Below are 18,809 nucleotides of genomic sequence, written 5' to 3' on the forward strand. Positions count from 1 at the left end.
TTCTTTCTCTGTAACTCTAACTTTCAAATAAATAAAATCTTATATAAAAAAAAAAACCCTGGTGAGCATTTGTGTGAATGCACACGCCTGCAGCATCTGTGGGGCCCTCTGTGTGGCCCTGCATGTACATGTGTGTGCAGGTATGGTACAGGCAGGTTCACATGTGGACAGACGTGCCGTGTGCACACATGTGTGTGTTGCATGTGTCCAAGTGCATACGCAGGATGTGCATGGCCACAGTGTGTGCACAGTGCAGATGTACACGTGTGCTCCTGTGTGTGCTGAGAACATGTGTGTAGGCAGTGTGTACACACGTGTGTGCACAGTCCATCACTGGCCTCTGAGAGCGGTGGCAAATTAAGGGGTTCAGGCTGATGTGTCAGGTGCACAGGTCACGCAGGGGAACAACTCAGAGCTACTCATTGTACACAGAGGCAGGCAGAGAGCAGGGAGCAAACACAGGCACCCACGAAGCGAGGCGCAGCTGGGGTCTTCAGCTTACTCAAGGGGTAGAGGCCCAGAGGGCAGAGCTGGGACTGAGTCGCCAAAGCCACGAGGAAGCAAGCTGCATTTCGGCATAAGAAATAGCTTCCCAAGTCAAAGGTGCGTGTGCATAAGATGACAGCCACTGAGAGGTTGTGAGCTCCCTGTCATTGGAGGTAAGCAAGTAGAGGCTGTTTGGCCTCCTGCCAAGGACGTCATGGTTGAACCGAGTGAGTGTGGACTCAGCACATGGCCCTGCATTGGTGTCCGTCTCTGAAATCCCGTGTTGGTCTCTGTTCAACTGTCTCTTCACTGGGACTGAAAGTGACCTTCTCCAGGGACCAGGGATGGGTGCTGACTGCAGGCTGGGCCCCGCCACATCCATCGCCACAGCTGGCCTGAGCAGCCCTGTCTGTGCATGGCGCAGCTGCCACCCCCGTCTCACAGATGTGAGGACAGCACTGGGCCGTGTCACTTGCCCAGGACGCGGTGCCAACAGGAAGGAGCCTGTACTCCTCCAAGGCATGACATCGCCCTGTCTGCGGCCATGACCGCAGGGACAGGCCAGGGAGGAAGGGTATGGGCAGAGTGACAGGGACAGGGGCTGGAGCACGGGGCTGGATGAACTCTCTCTCACCTGACCCATGATCACAGCCCCCTCGCTGGCCTTCCTGCCTCAACCTCTCCCCGGCAGAGCTGCCAGGTCACGTCTCCCTCCCGCTCCCAAACCTGCAGTGCCTCCCAGTGCCCTTGGGGAGTCAAGTTCAAGGGCTCTACAGCCTGTCTTTGAGGCCATCCTCTTCCACTATCCCACTCGGCCTCCCTAGCACCTGCTCCTCAGGCCTTCCTGGTTCCTCCTCACTGCTGAGCCTCTGCTCTGGTCTTCGGGCCTCACCTCCACCCCACCTGCAGGCATCACCTGCAGCCCCACAGCTCTCAGGGCCATCCACTGACCTGCCCCCAACTCCCCACCTAAGCCCAGGCGCAGGGGTGCCCACCACAGCCTCCTAAACCCCATCCGCAATCACCTGCGTGCACCACCTCCCTGCCCCCAGCCAAGTGCTAGCAGTCTTCCCTTAACGGCTCTGGTCTCCATTTTTCAAAGCTTTATTTGAACTGACTGCTCCTCTGAGTTTTGATGCTGAGCTCTTCAAGATCACAGTGGGCTCAACTGTTACTGGGCGACAGAGGACCATTTGGGAAGGCCCTTGGAGGTGCCGAAGGTGACCCAGGGGTCATTGGGGCAGTGCATGGTGGGGGAAGCAGCCATGACTTTGTTAACAAGAGCAGAGAACTGGGAGCCCAACTTGTCATCCATCCATGCATCCATCCATGCATTTAGCCATTTATTTGGTGCCTACTGTGTACCTGGCACCTTTCTAGGCTCTGGGGACAGGCCAGTGAAAACAACAGGCAGAAGTCCCCACTCTCAGGGGTTGCACGCCAGTCTGTGCGTGTTAGGGGGCTGCTGAGTGGAGGGGGCTACGACTCCTGGGTCATTCTGAGCACAGTGGGGACCCCAGCCTCTGCACGGCGTAGCACCAAGGAGCTCCCAGGAACCCCCAAGAGCCCCCACCCCAGGACCCCAGTGGTCAGGGCCAAAACCCGGCTTCCCTGGGACGTCCCCCCTCCAGGTGGACAAGGACTTACTCAGCCTCCTCTTCCTCCTCCTCCTCTTCCTGCTCTCCATCCTCTTCCTCTTCCTCCTCCTCTTTCTCCTCTTGAATCTGGGACAGCGGCCTAAATTGGGGCAGCGGCAGGCGGTCAGTCCTCCCAGAACCACCCTCGGAGTCGGCCTCAGGTGCCGTCTCCTGCAGGCTCTCCCACGACTCCTAAGACAGCACCTGCTCCCCATCAAAGCTCGGCCCTGGGAGCCCCACCAGGGCAGCCGTGGGCTCTAGCAGCAAGCCCGCTTCACTGCCTGCGGGGCCTGGCCCAGCCCCCCTGGGCCTGGTGGTGACCCCAGGTCAGCCCCGCACTCTCTCTGGGCCTGTTTCCCGTTTGCAGCAAGGTTGGTCATGAACTTGAAGGCCAGCAGCCTCCTGGCTGAAGTGGATATCGCCAGGCACCAAGGCAGGAAAGCAGAGGGCACTATTCCTAGGGAGGGCGATTTGCGCATCACCTCTTCCAGCCCCAAGCCCACGCCTGCTGGCCCAGCCGGCCCACTCTGGGAGCCTATCCTTTGCGTGTGTGCCAAGACACACACAACAGTGTGTGTTGCAGCCCTGTTCATAACCCAACTCTGGAATCAACCTAAATGCCCATCAAGAGTGGATACGTTAAATAAACCATGGCTCACCCACACCATGGAATACTACACGGCTGTGGGCAGCAAGGCCGGCCTCTGAGTACAGACAGGGAAAGGCCTCCGGGGGGCTGATGGACAACCATGGCAGACACGAAGTGTGCAGTCGTGTTTGCAGACCAGAGACGGGGAGCCCGCTTGTCTGTGCCCAGCCGCCTCTGGGTGGTGCATGAGAACCTGGCGGCTACTGTAGGAGAAGGAGGGGCGGGAAGGAGGTTTGGCTCCTGCTCTGTGCCCCTTCACACCTCTGGATTCCATACCACACGCCTGTCACCTTCTCAGACACGAAAACCCATCTGTCCAGGACCTTCTCTACCCCCTACCTGGGCACCTCCTCCACGGCACTGTCCTCTTCTCCGTAAGCCGGCACCTCCTCTGTGCCCTGCGGGCTGCCGCTGCTGTCCTGCTGGGTGTCCTCCCAGTGCGGGTCAACCTCTTCCAGGACAAGGTCAGGCTCCACTTGCTCTCCAGGGAGGATGCTGACTGCAGGGAGCATCGGGGGAGCCATTGGTGGGTGTGGGGGAGGGGAGGCTTGAAGCCCTGCATCCCAGGGACCCCTGGCGATCACCAGCAGCGTTGATCCTTAGCCAAGCAGTGAGGAATCGGCACCAGTATCAGGGACCATTAACGACCAGATCGGCACCCAAGCAACGCGTGAAGCCCACACCATCCACCTGTTCCTCTTGAGACAGAGCCTTCTTGCTGTGAATCGAGCTCAGTTCTCATTGACACCTTCCTGGAGGGTTGTGCACATCATCAGAGTGATGCAAAAAAAAAAAAAAAAAGAAAAGAAAAAAAGAAAAAGAAAAACAACCAGCTACAGAGATTACTTTGCACAACCAGGAGCCAAGTGGCTGGATTGTCCCGGGGCTGCAGGCTGGGGCGCCAGCGGCCACCTCCTGGGAACAGCACACTCGGAAGGCCAGCACTGGTTCCTGGGCACCCCTCCTCCCCTCCAGGGCCTCAAGGCCCCTCCTTCCAAGGGAATTCAGCTTGCTCAGGGGGTTGTCCCACCTTCGGAAGGGGTCTGCGCCTTTCGACATTTCTCCCCTGGCCCCGGGCAGTTTCGAAACCGTGGGCCTGCGAGCCTGGCAGCAGGGGTGCAGGGCAGACTCATTGGGAGCCTGAGTGCACCCCCAGGAAGCATCAGGGGGCTTGGTGGCCCTCAAGCCAAGCAGGAGTTGATAACAGTGACTTAATGTTTAGCACTGGACTGTTAAATACAAACTGCACATATTAGTAACAGTGACATTGAGTGGCAGCTACATGGTCTCATCTTTGACTTTGGAAGCTGTTGTAGCATAATAATCAGAGGGGCCTGTCCTGTGGTGCAGCAGGTTGAGCCGCCACTTGCGACACCAGCATCCCGTACGGAAGCACAGGTTCGAGTCCTGGCTGCTCCCACTCCAATGACGCTCTCTGCTAATGTGAAGATGACCCAAGGACTTGGGCCCCGGCCACCCACGTCAGGGACCTGGCTTCAGCCTGGACCAGCCCCAGCTGTTGTAGCCATTTGGGGGCTGAGCCAACAGATGAAATATGTCTTTGTGTCCCTCCTTCTCTGTCACGCTGCCTTTCAAATAAATGCTTTAAAAATAATTATTCTTACGGTGACAACAGCTAGGTTCACTGAGCACTTACTATGTGCCAGGCCCTGTGCTAAGTGACGAGCTTGCACCTCAGTATTCTGATAGAAACATTATCCCCATTTTCCCTCATATATGCATTTTATTCCCCATTTTATAGGTGAGCAACCTGAGACACAGGCAAACGCCTTCTTCCGGGGGGCCCTTATGTGCCTGGCCCAGTCATTACCCCGTCCTCCTGCCTGCCTCCAGGGAAGCCCCCACATGGATCCCAGCGTGGCTCTTTCTGCAGCAGCTCTGGCCCCTCGGGCTCTACCAACATCCCTGGGGGTTGAGCTGCAAGGCTCCCCCAAGTGTGCCCCCCATTCCAGAAGTGGGGCGTGCTGTAGGTACCACTCCACGTCACTGTCCAGCATTGGTGTCATCTCAGGGACTGGGACAGAGGCCAGGAGGCTGCGTCTGCTCTTGTGTCACTGCCCCTGGTCATCTCCGCCCCAAGCAGCCCCTTGGGTTGCAAAGGTTCCTGCCTGGGCACAGCAGGGGCCGGAACATTGCGAGTGCACTGGCTCTCACAGAAGCCCTGAAGAGCAAGACTTAGTGCTCCTCCCACCATAGAGGCCCAAGAGCCAGCTCCGAGAGGCTGAGCGGCTGTCCGGGGCCACACAGGGGGTTGGAGGCAGAGCCGGGACTCCTGTTTTCCTGGTGCACAACCCTAGGGGGTGAATGCACCCCGTGGGTGGCTCACTGGCAGCGTGGCCACTCTGTAATGGGTGTGGTGCTTAAGTGTTAGCACTGCTTTTTATTAACTTTTGCTCTGTGGGTCTTATTTGGTGAGCAGCATTTCAAAGGTTTAGAGCTCTGAGAAAGGAACAGTTCAGGAAGGGCAGGGGTGGGGTGCTCTGCCCCCGGCCCCCAAGGTAGGGCTCAGCAGGCCTGGGGGAACAGGCCCCGTGCCGCCCTGGAGCCCCGGCCCCCTCCGAGGCATCCGATCCCCAGCTCTCCCCATCCCAGGTGCCTGGGAGCTGGGCTCCCACTCCCGTGGACATCATTGCCTCATCCAGGGCCTCAGCTTCGCCCCTGGAGCCCCTGCTGGGCACGCCGCCTCCTGCTCAGGGGTCTCTCGTTTTCAGGGCCATCCAGTCCAGTTCTGACCCCAGCCAGGGAGTACGAGCAGCCACGCCTAGGGGAGAAGCTGCCGCACCCAGGGCCAGCAGACTGAGAGCCCAGGTACGCAGGCTCTGGGCCAAGGTTCCCACCTGGACCCCAGATCTCTGGCAAAGCCCCAGCCCTGGCTCCACACTGTGCCCTCCAGCAGGCCTGACTCCTGACACCCCCTCGCTGGGCAGGCCCACATCTCCTTCTTGCTGCGATGGCTGTGCCCACACCCACTGCGTGATCGGCTCCTGAGGGCTCTCGGTGAAGCCGCTCCCTGCTCCACCACCTTCAGTGGCTCCCCTTGCCTGCAGCCTGGTCCCCGAAAGCCAGGCCCCGCCCTTGCTGGTTTCATCTTCCGCATCCAGGACTCTGGGCTCCGGATGGATGGACAGATGAGCTGAGCCAGCGCTAATCTCCCCCTCCGCCCCTCCGTCCCTCACCTCCGGGCTTCTGTCACTTCAAATCCCGTGCTGGGACTGCCCCTCCCCTCACTGCCAGTTTGGGACCTCAGGGCTCTCAAACCCCAGCTCAAGGGAGAAGGTGAACACCATGAAGGGGCCCGTGCCTCCGCCCCTGGACTGTCCTTATGAGCGCAGCGGAGGCCAGGACAGCCACATCTTCCCAGGGTTTGAGAGATGCCAACATGTATATGTCACACGAGCTGTGTTTCCGATGCTGGCCATTCATTCTAATTTCTAGAATGACTCCTTGGGACAAACAAAGACATGGCGGGGTTGGGGAGAGGAGAGCCGGCCGGGACCCAGAGCACCTGGCTCACTGAAACCCCAGTTCCCAGACTGTCCACTCACGTCGACAGCCCCAGCGTGCCCCGTGGCCCTCTCATAAGCAATGACTGGCAATCGCAGACTTCAGAGGCTAATCCATGCTCATTTAATGTCCACTTCAGTGTCCGTCCCTGCCCACTGGTGGTCCCCAGCCCTCTGGAGGGGAGAGTGTGGCCAGGACTAAGGAGAACTCTCTCGGGAAAAACTGTATCTGCTGAGCTGCACCGAGAACTGGGCTCGCAGCGGGCAGAGCCCCTGGGGGATGTCCTCCTGTGGTCTGGCCTAACTGTCCCCTGCCAAGCTGGGGCTGGTGTGGCTCCCCTGTCCTGCCTGGGAGTGCAGGGAGGGGCAGGGTTCACGGGCCAAGCAGGGCCGGGGGTCAGTAGCCACCCCCTCCCCGAGGGTCTTCTCTTCAGAGCGGCCTCCTCTCCTGCCATCCATCCGTCCGTCTGTCCGTCCGCACTCGCCCAGATCCCCTTCTCCCTTGTTTCAGAGGCCTCCAGCTGCCACCGCCCCTGGAACAAAGGAGAAGACAGAGGGTGGGCGGCTGCTGGACAGGTGGAGGGAATGAATGATGGAATGAACGAATGAATGCACGAGTGGAGGGGTGAGGCCAGGGGGCTGAGCGAGGAGGGCCTGCTCCCCCCACCCAACCCAGGAAGGATGCGTCCCAGTCCTGGCCGTGTGCCTGTGACCTTACTGGGAAATGGGCTCTTGGCCCATGTGATCAGGTTAATGATATCGGGATGAGATCAGCCTGGACTTAGGGGGGGCCCTAAATCCAATGATGGACATCCGCTTAAGATCCAGGAGGAGGGACCCGGCCCAGGCAGAGGAGGGACAGCCCCGGGCAGGCCAGGAAGGCCAGGGCTTGCCAGCAGCTGGAGCCAGGAGGGCCGCTCTCTCCCAGGGGGCTCGGAAGGAGTGGACCTGTGGACACCCCGACTCCACGCTTTGGGTGCCCACACTGCGAGATCCCTGAGGTCCTGGGCTATGTGCTCTGTGGGTGGCTGCCCTGGAGATGGACCCTTGGGGCTCCGCTGAGACAGACAGGGAGCTGAGCATAGTCGTGGGGGACACCACGCTGAGCCAGCCCCCCATGCCGCCCTCGACACCCACCCGTGACGCACGTGCTCAGGAACCGAGAGGCGGCCCTGACTACAGTGCCCAGTGCTGCCCCTCCTGCCAGAGAGCAGAGAGGACGAGGAGGGGCTCTGTACCCAGGAAACATCCGCAGCTCCATCAGCCCTCGCCTGCCTGACCCGCTCTGGCCAGGCCAAGAGGTGCACAGTCACTGCTCCACAAGGTGTGCACAGGACCCGCGGAAGGTGCCTTCTCTGAACTCTGCCCCCAGCCCGCCCCAGCAGCCCTAGCACCGCACGCTCCGCCAGGGCCTGAGCTCCCAGAGAGACTGCCAGTGCCCTGCCTTGAGGCCAGCGGGCCTCCTCCTCCCTCTGGTCACCAAGACGGCTATACCGCAGTCGAGTCTGCAGCCCTCTCTCAGACCCACAATCGGCTGCCTGTCTGGGTCCCAGGCCGCGGTGGTCACCCCAGCATCAATAAGCTCGTGAGACCCACGGCCAGACACCAGACACAGCCTTCAGAGTGGGCAGTGGCGTGGGACGCCCTGACCGCAGTCCCGTGTCCAGGAGGGAGCAGGGGCTGCCACCGCCCATGAGCCCTGAATGCCGCCTTGCTCTTTAGACGCCGCCCGTGACAATGTGGCGAATGAGTGGGTGACTGAATGAAGGCCTGTCCTGTGCATGCCTTCAAGAGGAGGTGATGCGCGAGCAGACGCAGCCCCCTGGCCTCTGCCCTGGTCCCTGAGCCTGGCGGAGCTGGGATAAAAAGCCCCCAAATCCCCCTCCCCCCAAGCCAGCCACAAGTGAAGGCACTTGCCCACTCTTCAGGGACTCCACCCCCTCCCCATCTCTGCTTGTCTCAGCTGCAGGTCAGGAGGCCACAACTGTGCCACCCACTCAGCCCCAGGATGCCAAGCCACCCTCCCAGAGACACCCACGGGGACCCACTCGTGTGTCACTCACTGGTCTGCACGTCACACGTCCCAGGGGAGTCAGGCTCCTGCATGGGGAGGGAAGGGGGAGAGACCACTGTGACCACCTCCTGCCACATGTGGAGCCAGGGGTCTCCCTCGCCCCGACCCTCCAGCCTCCGCCTCAAAGCCCTCCCCCCGTCCTCTCCGCTGCGTCCCACTCCTGCTCCATGAAGGCCTCTCTGTCAGACTGCCCCCACCATGAGGCCTCCTCTCCCCTTGGGAGACTGAACCCCACCCCTCCCCACCCGCACAGAGATGCTCGCAGGCTTCCTGCGCAGCCCCTGTCTAGCAGGAGCCCATGCTGGGAAAGGGAGGGTGGGACAGGCTGGGATAGCCCATGTGCAGCCCAGATGCCCAGCCACGTGACCTTGACCCACCCCACTGGGCCTAAGGAGTGCCAGGAAGTGGAGGAGAGGGCTCCTGCTGTGCCCAGGGCCAGTGAAGGAATTGAGGGAGGGGGCTTGGAGAGCCCGAGTTTTGGCTGAAGTGAGACAAGGTGGGGGCCTCCCATCCAGCCACAGCAGGTGCACCTGCCCAGAGGAGCAAGGACCTGGCCAGGCCTCCCTGTCTTCTGGGCCTGGGCATCAGCACCGACAGGAACCTTTTCCTGCATTCTCACAGCCCTGGCTGGTGACAGGGGTCACTGGCCCATTGCTCAGGTGGCACCGCTGAGGTTCCACGAGGGCCACAGCCAGGACTGCCTGCCTCTCAGTCCCAGGTGCTTCTACTGGGCTGTACTGAATACATCTTCCTCTCCCTTTCGCCTTCTAATCAGCAAGAGCTAACTGCTCATCTTGTGACCATCAGACTGTTCGTTCAACAGATGAATCCTGTTTGCCTAAGGACCTCGGGGCTCCCTGCAGGGAAACGGTGAGGATGGCAGCCCTCCGAGGAGGAGGACTAGGACCATCAGCTGCAAACGTCCAAGCTCTCACCCAAGAAGCCTGCACCTCGCTGGCCTCAGGGACCATGCAGCCGACCCTGGAACCCTGCCTGGCTGTCAGTCACCTGGACCCCTCATCTTCCCGCCCCTCCCCCGGCTGCCTCGCTGGCTGGGGAGAGCAGACTTGGGGCCACAGGGAGCACCTTTCCCCAGGGGGCACCAGACTAAAACACATCCTGTCCTCTCTTCCAGCATACTCACTGGCCAGCGGCAAGCAGCCTGGGGCGAATTTTAACTAGTGACACTATGAGAATGTCCCATTGTCCCTAAAGGGCCAGGGCCCAGGTTCTAGGGACAGGAGAGGAAGGGGAGATGGAGGCCCTACTGCCCCCGCTCACCTGCGTGGGAACCCTAGGTTGTAGGCCGCTTCCTGTGAGCCCTGCTTCTTCCCAGACCATTTCCAGTCTCCCTTGTTTGGGGGGCCTTTGCTGAGGCCACCTCCGCTGGGAAGCCCTCCCTGATGCTCCCAGGGGCTCTACCTCCTCCCCCCTTAGACCATGAGCTCCTGCAGTGCAGCTGGGCCAGCGCTTCTCAGCCCTGCAGCCAGGGTGCTCCGGGGGCTTTCTGGGATGATGTGCACCAAGCAGATGGGGGCGGGGTGCCCACTGCAGGCTCCCTTCTTCCTGCTCCCTGCTCAGTCCCATCCCTGGGGATACAGGCCAACATTCTACCCTCACCCAAGTTTCAAGGCCCCGCTCCCTGGGCCCAGCACTGACCTGGCCCCCAGCTTTCTGGTGGAGCACTGGCTGCGGCAGGGCCATCTCCAGCCTGTGCAGGAGCCATGCTAACAACCTGCAGGTGAGAGAGAGAGAGTGGGCTGTGTCTTCCTGGGACTGCTCAGGGGGAAACCGAGGCCAGAGTCCACTCCCTCCTGACACAGAAAGCAGAGCCCAGGGTTGCAGTCTGAGACCCTTTCGCCCCCTCCTCACCCTCTCTAGGCAGACTCCCTGTATTGGCCGCCCCTCCCCCTAAGTGCATTTCTGGCCTGGCACACAGCACCAGGTGGGAGCTTTTGGCAACACCCGAGCCCAGCAGCTCCACTTCCACTCACTTATCCTGCTCATGGATGAGGCTGCTGGTCACAGCAGAAGAGGGAACGCAAGCCTAAATGTCCACCGGGTGGTCACCTAAAATCGGTTCACCACACACAGGAGTAGTGGGCAGCTGCTGGGGGCGTAAAACAGACCCTGTCGCTAAACCCGCCTCCAGGACACAGCAAGCAGAGGGAAGGGGCAGGCATTGGGCGTGGTTTGCATTGGTCGGGCCTGTGTTTACAGGGAAAGGTACTCACAGGGGGTGTGGGGAGGAAGGGGCTGGAGGTGCCTTTTATAACTTAAGAAACTAGTTTTGTCAGCGTTGGGTGTTGGGCTGCTCCCCAGGGAAGGCGAAGCATTTCAGGGGGCTCACCTGGCAGGGTCCCCGGGGGGCGGCAGGGAGGAAGCCTGGAACCCAGGCTGGGGCTCTGGAGCCGGCTCCTCCTGGGGCTCCGGGCCGCTGGGCGTGGGCAGGGAGGCGCTCTCCTGGGCCTGCATCCTGGGCTCTGGCCCCAGGGGACATGCGGGAGGCTCTGAGCAGCAGGGAGAGCAGGCGCTTCAGACCACAGCAGGGCACGGGGCGCCCCCAGGACCAGCCCAACCAGCCCTGCTCCCAAACAGACCAGGCCCAGGGAGGGGAGGGGCTTGCCCAAGAGCCCACAGGCATAACCCAGGCTGCACTAGGGGTGAGGGTTCCAGTGGTGTCCGCAAAGGGTCTGCCCCCAGCAAGCCCTGAGCCCTCCCTAGCCTGGGTGAGGACCAAGGGCCTCCCGCACCCCGTGCAGCCTATGAGCATCCCAGACATCCCTCTCCCAGGCCTCTCCCTGTACCTGGGTCCACGGCAGCATCAGCAGGCTCCTCCCTCCAGCCCTGGGTCTGCAAACAGATCAAAGCAAGCCCTGAGCACTCCCACCCTGGCCCCAGGCCCCTGAGGGGGCTCCATCTGCTCAGAATCCCCTGCCCCCCAGCACTCAGCAGTCCCCCCATCGCCAACCATCCGAGGAGGGGATCATCGCCCAACACCACCGAGATCCAGGCCTGGGGCTTGGCGGCCGGAGCAGGCGGAGCAGGCGGGACCTTCTGCCCCCACCCAGTCCCCCGGGGGTCTGCTGCCTCCACTCACCTCGGAGGCTTTGGGCGGCTGAGGCAGCACTTTCTCCAGATTTTGCTCCAGCCATCTGAGCAGCCACGGCCCAGGCCTGCGGGGGACCCGGGGTCACCCAGGTGAGCGGCCTGGAGGAAGGGACCCACCACACCGCCCGACTCCCCACCGGGGGTCCAGCCCTCAGCGCTTCCTCGCTTAGGCTTCTGGTCTGTGCTGGGGGTGGGGAGACCTGTACTCGGTCCCCCAAAGGGCCGCAGGGCAGTGGGAAACTTGAAAACCTCGCATTCTGAGCCTGCACTGGACCCGGCTTTGGCCCCTGGGGGTCTGAATGATGCATGTGGGGCTCCCCATGACAGGGACACACGGGCTGGCCGTGTGACTGTGGGACCCGGGCAATCTCACAGGGACCCACCCCCAGAGGGACCTGTTTGGGGTTTAACACTCTGCTGTCTCACTCTGAAAATCCTTAAAACTGGTTAACAGAGGCCTTGCATTTTCATTGTGCCGTGGACCCCAGATGCCTCTGGGCTGGGCAAGCCCCACCCTTTCAGGGGAGCTCTGTGTTCCCAGGGCAACCCGTACCCCCTCTCCCACCCCCACCAGGCCTGGCCCAAAAGCAAGCCGGAAGCCCTCCGGGTGCCTTGGTCCTACGTCACTGCGGCGGTGCCAGGAGTCCGGCGAGCAGCCCCCAGAGAGAAATGGGGACGAAGGAAACTGAGAGCACTGGAGCAGCCAACACACGGGGGTGCCGTGCCTGTCTCCCCCTCGCTCCCTCCCTTCCTGCGCCCCAGGGGTGCTAAGCACCATGTGGGCACCGGAGGTTCGGCAGTGACCCAGACAGGTGTCCCTGCCCTCACGGAGCCAACAGTCTAGCAAATGAATAGGTGAAGGAGTGAATGAATGAGGTGAACGGTGAGGAATGTGTGATGCTGGGTTTCCAGCAGAAATCTGCACCCTGGAAACTGAGGCTTACTTTGGGGATGCAGTGTCCTAAAACCTAGATTTTTGAGGGCCAGCACCATGGCGTAGCGGTAAAGCCACTGCCTGCAGTGCCGGCATCCCATATGGGTGCTGGTTCGAGTCCCAGCTGCTCTACTTCCAATCCAGCTCTCTGCTATGGCCTAGGAAAGCAGTGGAAGATGGCCCAAGTGCTTGGGCCCCTGCACCCACATGGGAGACCTGGAAGAAGCTCCTGGCTCCTGGCTCTGGTCTGGCCCAGCTGCAGCTGTTACAGCCATTTGGGGAGTGAACCAGTGGATGGAAGGCCTTTCTCTCTCTCTGTCTCTCCCTCTCTCTCTGCCTGTAACTCTACCTCTCAAATAAATAAATTAAAAAAAAAAAAAACTAGATTTTTTCCTCATAGTTTTGCTTGAGAAACAAGGATCTGGCTGCACTGCGAGGCAGAGAAAGTCAGAACTGAGCAGGGAGGACATAGACTCCCCAGTTTGCCACAGTCCCCACCCGGCCCAACCTGCCACCCTTCACTGGGGAGGAGTCACCTCCCCACCAGCCCCCATAAGTCAGCCCTAAGAAGTCAGACGCTGCTGCCAACCGTGAGGCCAACCTGGGCACACCTGTGTGCCCCATGGCTGTCTAAGCCACACCGCCAGGCTCCATGTCGATCTCACACTGCTTCCTTGGCCCCCAGGGATCTCCCAGTAATAACCACAACCAACCACAGGCAGCATATGGTCTATTGTCCCTGTTCCGTGGATGGGCAAGTGAAGCCCAGAGGAGACAAGAGGCACATTCAAGGCCGCACACTAAGTGCTACAATTTGGTAACACACCCTGCTCCTGAACCCAAGGCCTTCAGCTCTGGGCACGCTGCACCTCCTGTCACACACACTGCAGACGACCACAGCTCGAGACAGGGACTCACCCGGCGTCCTGGGCCCTGAGGGCGTCGCTGGGCTCATCTGGGCACCCTGCAGGGTGAGGAATAGACAAAGGCAGTCAGCAGCAGAGACCTGCTGCCCAGCGCAGTCACCGAGAGCCCAGCTCAGACCTAGACCCGAACCCAAGGCCGGCCCATTGAGAAGCTCCCCAGGGGCGAGGCCCGCCCCAACAGTCCCTCCGCCTCCTCCCCTGAAAAGCCACCCCACCCTGCCCCCGGTCTCACCTGCGTCCCCAGCGCTGCAGGGCCCAAGGATCTGTGCTCCAGCCTGCCAGGGACAGACAGCCATGGGCAGGGAGCCCCAGGCGGCCTCCCCCAGCGCCCTTGCCCCACGCGAGCCCTCCTCGGCCTCCAGCCCACCAATACCTGATCTGGGTCCTCCTGCTGGGCTGCCCTGGCACTGCAGGCAGGCTGCGGGACCACCTTCTCCATGCCTCTCCTGAGCCACGTCAGCACCCAGCCGCTGGGACTGTGGGGGACAGTGAGAGCCACCTGCCTTCAACCCCAGCCTTCCCCAGGCCGAGCGGCATCCACAGTGTCCTCAAGACCGCGGCTGGCGTCCCACACCACTGTCTGCCCACTGTCGGGTGTCAGACGTGACACCGCCCTCTGCCCCTCGTTGGGGCACCCATCCTCCCGAGGCCAGGCAGGGCCGGTGCCACCCCGAGCCCACCCCCATCTGCTGCTCAGGACAGTGCAGCCGAGTCTCCGTCACCTGCTCTGCCGCGAGGCGGGCTCCACAGCCCCGTGCCCCACGGCACACTGGCTGGGAGGTGGCTTCCCCTGCAGCTGAGGCCGACCGGCCAAGTGTGCAGGCCCTGGCCCCGCCCGGCTGGACCAGCAGCATCATCCGAAACATTTGCGCTAACTGGGAGATTCCACGAGAAAGTCCGGACTTCTGGATCCACCGGGCAAATCCGAAGCTCTGGCCACATTGGACCTACCTTTCACCCCACCCCCCATAGAGGGGACACCTGTTAAGGTGGTCCCCACCCCTGCTTGGCACACCCTGCAGCCAATTCCCAGGATGCCCCTGCCCCTTCCAGAATGAACACAGGTCTGAGTATATGCCCAGGGGGAGGGGTGGGGGGACGATGGCCCTGAGCGGAGGGAGGGAGGTGCCGTACCTGTTCACTGCCAGGACCCCCGTGCCCTGGGCCTGGAGGGATGCGGGCGGAATGGAGGCAGCCTCCTGCGTCTCTGGAAAACAGTTTCTCATTCTTTAGCTCCAGGGCCTCAGCAGGGGCCCACTGCCGCCCTGCTGGGGACAGCAAGTCAGGGCAGAGGACAGAGGAGGAGCCCGGCGGCTGGTGGACCAGATGCTGGCATCTCTGGAGCCCACCCTGCACTGCCCCCCCCGGCCTCAGTTTTCTTATCTGTGAAATGGGACCATCAGCCCACAGAGCTCTCAGCTGCCGGCCCTGCCAGCCAGGCGTCCGCACTCACCTTGAAGGCTTGGGTCAGCTGCAGCCACTTCCTGCCCCTCCAATGGCCCTGCAGGTGTCTCTTCAGGTGGCTGAAGGAGTCAAAGGGGACCATGTAAGCCCTAGGCGAGACCGGCCTGGTTGGGGCCAAGCCGGCCCGATTCACCCAGCAGGGACCTGCACCCGCCAAAGGGTTGAACAGCTCTGTCCTTGTGCTCATCTCTAACTCCTGACAACCTGACCTTCTGCCTGGGACATTCCCTCCTCCTCCCAGCCCCAGGGGGCCCCCAGACCCCCCCACCCCGGTGTGCAGCCTCCTGGCCCCAGGGGCTCCTCAGCCAGACCCCCACCCCCACCCCACCGTGCAGCCTCCCAGCCTCCCAGGAAGCTGCCTGCTGCAGTGGCCCAAGGAGGAGGAAGCGTGGTTGGAGACTCAGGGAGGCGCAGGGCAAGCCGAGGGGAAGCGGGAGGCCGAGGCGCCCACCCCTCAAGCAGCCAGGACTGCCCATCCCCCTCTCTAGCGGCTGGGTGGGGTTCAGCCTCTGCACCGTCTCAGCTGCTTCTGCCACTGTCTCAGTGCCTCATGCCACTGCATGCACACCTGTGCGTCCAAACAGGCGTGCGTACACAGATACTGAGATGTGCACACAGTCACGTGTCCACACACAAATATGAATGTGTACACACATTTCCTGTATATTGTGACACACAGACACATGTATGAACACACGTGCACTGAGAGAAGGAAGTGCATGTGCACACAGGGCTCGACACAAAATGCATGTGCGTGTACAGTTGCACATACACAAGCACGCATGCCCTAATACACACATATGCACACACGCACACATATGTAAAAGCATGACGTGAACATAGACGTATGAACGCATGCATTTGTACACAGATGCAACTGCTTACACATGTACAGACACAGAAACATGTGCACGTACATATGCATACACTTATGTTCAGTCACGTAACAGGCATATGTACACACATGCATATATATACACTTCTGCATCTAAACATATTTGTGAGCATACATGCTCAAACATAAAATGTATATAAAAACACACGTGGGGAAATGCTCATGTGTGCTTACAGACTTGCAAGCATGTGCAGCCTCCTACATATCCAGGAAAACATTCAATTAAGAGCGTGCGTGCACGCATGATACACACCGACGTGCCACACGTACACAGGGAACCACACACTAGGAATGCATGCAAGCCCTGCACCAACGTGGGGGGCCTGGAAGCTCCTGACTCCTGGCTTCGGACCGGCTCACATGTGGCCGTTGCAGAATTTGGGGAGTGAACCAACGCATGGATCTCTTTGTCTCTGCCTCTGCCTCTCTCTAACTCTGCCTTTCAAGTAAATAAATAAATCTTTACCCCCCCCCCAAAAAAAAAGAAGAAGAAGAAAAGAAAGAAAAAAAGCTCTGGGGAAAAGTTCCCCAAGGGGCGCTCCGTGGAGCAGGGCCAACGTGCAAACTGTCGCCAGCCCATGGCGACGAAGCAGCTCGCAGCAGAACGCATTATCAACGGACTGCTTCCTTTGGCGGGGAAGTCTCGCCAGGAAGCAGACAGCACCGAACCAGACGGGAGAGTCCCACCGGTGCAAGCTCCGGGTCTCATCCGGGACCGGCAACAACCCGCGCTCGCGGCTGTGACTAGCTCTGTCCTAGACTCCAGAGCTTGACAAAGCGCGGTCCACGGGTCAGACCCAGCGGGTTGCTTGCTTTTCTAAATCCCCTTTGACGGGCACACAGCCGCACTGGTGTGTGTATCCTCATCCACAGCCGTGTCCACACTGGCACGGCAGAGCTGAGAGGCTCCCGGTGGCCTGGCCCACAGCACTTCAAACGCTTGCTGGTTACCCTTTTACAGGGCAGCTGGCCCGGGAGCTCGCTCCACAGCCTGGGCCTGCCTGTCCTCACTGGGGTGGACACTGCCACGGCTCCTCTGGCTGTGCTTCTCTGATGTGGACAGTCCACGGGGCGCGGGTGGCCCACGCTGGGCTGTCCCCGAGCAGCAAGGCCAGCCCGTCCCTGGTCACCCCGCCTCCTCTCACCAGGGCCTGGTCCTCCGGCTCGGCCTCCTCGGGGGCTGTCTCGGGCTCTGGTTCCGGTTCCGGTTCCGCCTCCTCTGCTTCCTCTTCCTCCTCCACCTTGGTCCTCTGAGTCCCTGGAGGCTGCGGCAGCACCTTCTGGACCCAGCCCAGCATCCCGACAGCCTGGGAGGGACAGAGTGCTCACTCCGGCTCCGCTGCGGGAGGGCCACTTCGCGCGGTACGCACGGCTGCCACGGTGCCCCAGGTGTCCACTGTAGAACTACTCTAAGCCGTAAACATGCGCGCAGGGGTTAGTTGCAGAAGACGACGGAGAGCACCTGAAGACCCTAAGAGGAGGCTGAGTACTGGCAAGGACTTGAACGTTCATCCGTAAGAGGCACATGACTAAGCAAAGATCCACTCGGTAATGGAACGTCACGGAACCATTAAAACGAAAGAAGCAAATCCATCGGGACCTACGTGCTCTGGAATCAAGTCAGGAGCAGGGATGTGAAGCGCTCTGTGCCTTAGCTTGCCTGTCTGTATAATGGGTGCAAATGGCACCTCTCTCGCAGGTCAGTTAGGAAGGTGAAATGAACGGATAGCTGCAGCACACCCACACGGCGCCAGCATTAGGCCGAGGGCTTCCCAAATGTTGGCTGTGACTATCGGTGACATTAAGTGAAAACATTAACTCACTGCACACTGTACAATCCCATGATAAATTTTAAACATCCATTATGAGGAACATATGAACGGAAAATGTTTGAAGATAAGTAGTGTATGTTCATAACGTTTTCAATTTTTAGATAAAATGCCGGTTAAACTCCTTTTGCGTGGTTTACTGTGATATTTTAGTTCCATTGTATATGGGTTTAGTTTCTAGTTTATTTAGCCGTGGGTCCTATAGGCACCATACAGGCCCCTGTATGCAAACTCCTAGCCCCGGCTGGGCCCTGTGGAACAATACAGGACCCGGTGTGCCCAGCCCTCTCCCAGCCACAGGCAGCCAAGAAGCTGACCAAGAACCCCTCTGGCCAGGCTGAAGACAATCCTGCCCCAGTGCCCAGCTCCCCAGAGCCCCGGCCAGGCAGCCTGGCCTTCCGTCCCCAGCCCTCGTCCCCGCAGCCATGTGTCCGCCATGAGCAGCTGTGGCGGGGGCAGACGCTGCGCGGGGAGTCAGAACCCAGGCTCAGTCCTGGAAAGTGAATCAGAGCTAAACGGGACCCTTCTCATCTTCTGTTTCCCTGTTGGACGTGGCAGTGCGAATGACTTCCCAGGTGGGGACAGCCCAAAGTCAAGCACTGGGCGTGGCAGATCCCAGGGGCCTCAGCCGGCAGCCCCAAGAGCCAGAATGGAGCCAAGAGTCTCTGTCCATAATCAGGTGCACCCCGTGCCCCCGCCCCCAGAAAGTCAAAGCTGTCCGTGACGGAGCACACACAGGCCGACAGCCTGGCCCAAGGGGCACGGCCAGTGCAAGGCTAAGCCGAGTCCACACTCGGGACAACTCAATCCCAGCCGCCCCGCACCCACTCTGGTGGGGCTGATGCTGGTCCAATGCTCGTCCCTACTGCAGGCCAGACCTGTAGGGCCTTGCCCAGTGGGCAGCAGTTCTGGCTTACATTTCTGAACGTTCTAGAAAGGACTAAGGGAGCCCCCTCCCCATTCCCCACGCTTTCCCCTTCCCCAGACTCAGCTGTTTCCTCCTGGTCAGAGATTTTTGTCGCTCCTGCCCATCTTTCTGAGTCCACTTGGACGAGGGAGGCTCAGGCAGGAAGGGGGAGCTGGGAGCCCTCCAGCAGCCCAGGGAACCATGGTGTAGACCACCTGCGTTTTCAAAATCCTCCAGGGAGCCGCTGAAAATGCAGAGCCCGGCGCCCTCCAAACCCTCTGGGGTGCCTATGTCTGCACTTCGCCAGCTGCCCAAAGATTCTGACGCACACCACGCTCTGAACCCCACGGAGGAAACAGAAGCCGCAGGCTGC

General features: G+C 60.5%; 1 protein-coding gene across 4 annotated transcripts in view; it reads right to left on the reverse strand.

The window, feature by feature from the left end:
* Window positions 1–18,809, reverse strand: part of CNGB1 (cyclic nucleotide gated channel subunit beta 1) — a 68,053-nt gene that overhangs the window by 47,200 nt on the left and 2,044 nt on the right. For 2 of the 4 annotated variants that reach the window (XM_070061969.1, XM_051846819.2), the window contains 13 exons: window positions 16,846–17,007; window positions 14,795–14,864; window positions 14,476–14,548; window positions 13,715–13,817; window positions 13,574–13,616; window positions 13,334–13,379; window positions 11,471–11,546; window positions 11,178–11,223; window positions 10,721–10,880; window positions 10,030–10,105; window positions 8,360–8,396; window positions 3,112–3,271; window positions 2,134–2,223 (listed from right to left, as the gene is read on the reverse strand). In XM_070061969.1, the coding sequence (XP_069918070.1) occupies window positions 2,134–2,223; window positions 3,112–3,271; window positions 8,360–8,396; window positions 10,030–10,105; window positions 10,721–10,880; window positions 11,178–11,223; window positions 11,471–11,546; window positions 13,334–13,379; window positions 13,574–13,616; window positions 13,715–13,817; window positions 14,476–14,548; window positions 14,795–14,864; window positions 16,846–16,998 (1,133 nt within the window). In that variant the 5' untranslated portion in view covers window positions 16,999–17,007. Of the gene's footprint in view, window positions 1–2,133; window positions 2,224–3,111; window positions 3,272–8,359; window positions 8,397–10,029; window positions 10,106–10,720; window positions 10,881–11,177; window positions 11,224–11,470; window positions 11,547–13,333; window positions 13,380–13,573; window positions 13,617–13,714; window positions 13,818–14,475; window positions 14,549–14,794; window positions 14,865–16,845; window positions 17,110–18,809 lie in introns of all 4 variants that reach the window. The other 2 variants (XM_070061971.1, XM_070061970.1) reach the window with 2 other exon arrangements.

Source organism: Oryctolagus cuniculus, chromosome 18 (assembly GCF_964237555.1).
Source record: "Oryctolagus cuniculus chromosome 18, mOryCun1.1, whole genome shotgun sequence".
Taxonomy (NCBI): Eukaryota; Metazoa; Chordata; class Mammalia; order Lagomorpha; family Leporidae; genus Oryctolagus; species Oryctolagus cuniculus.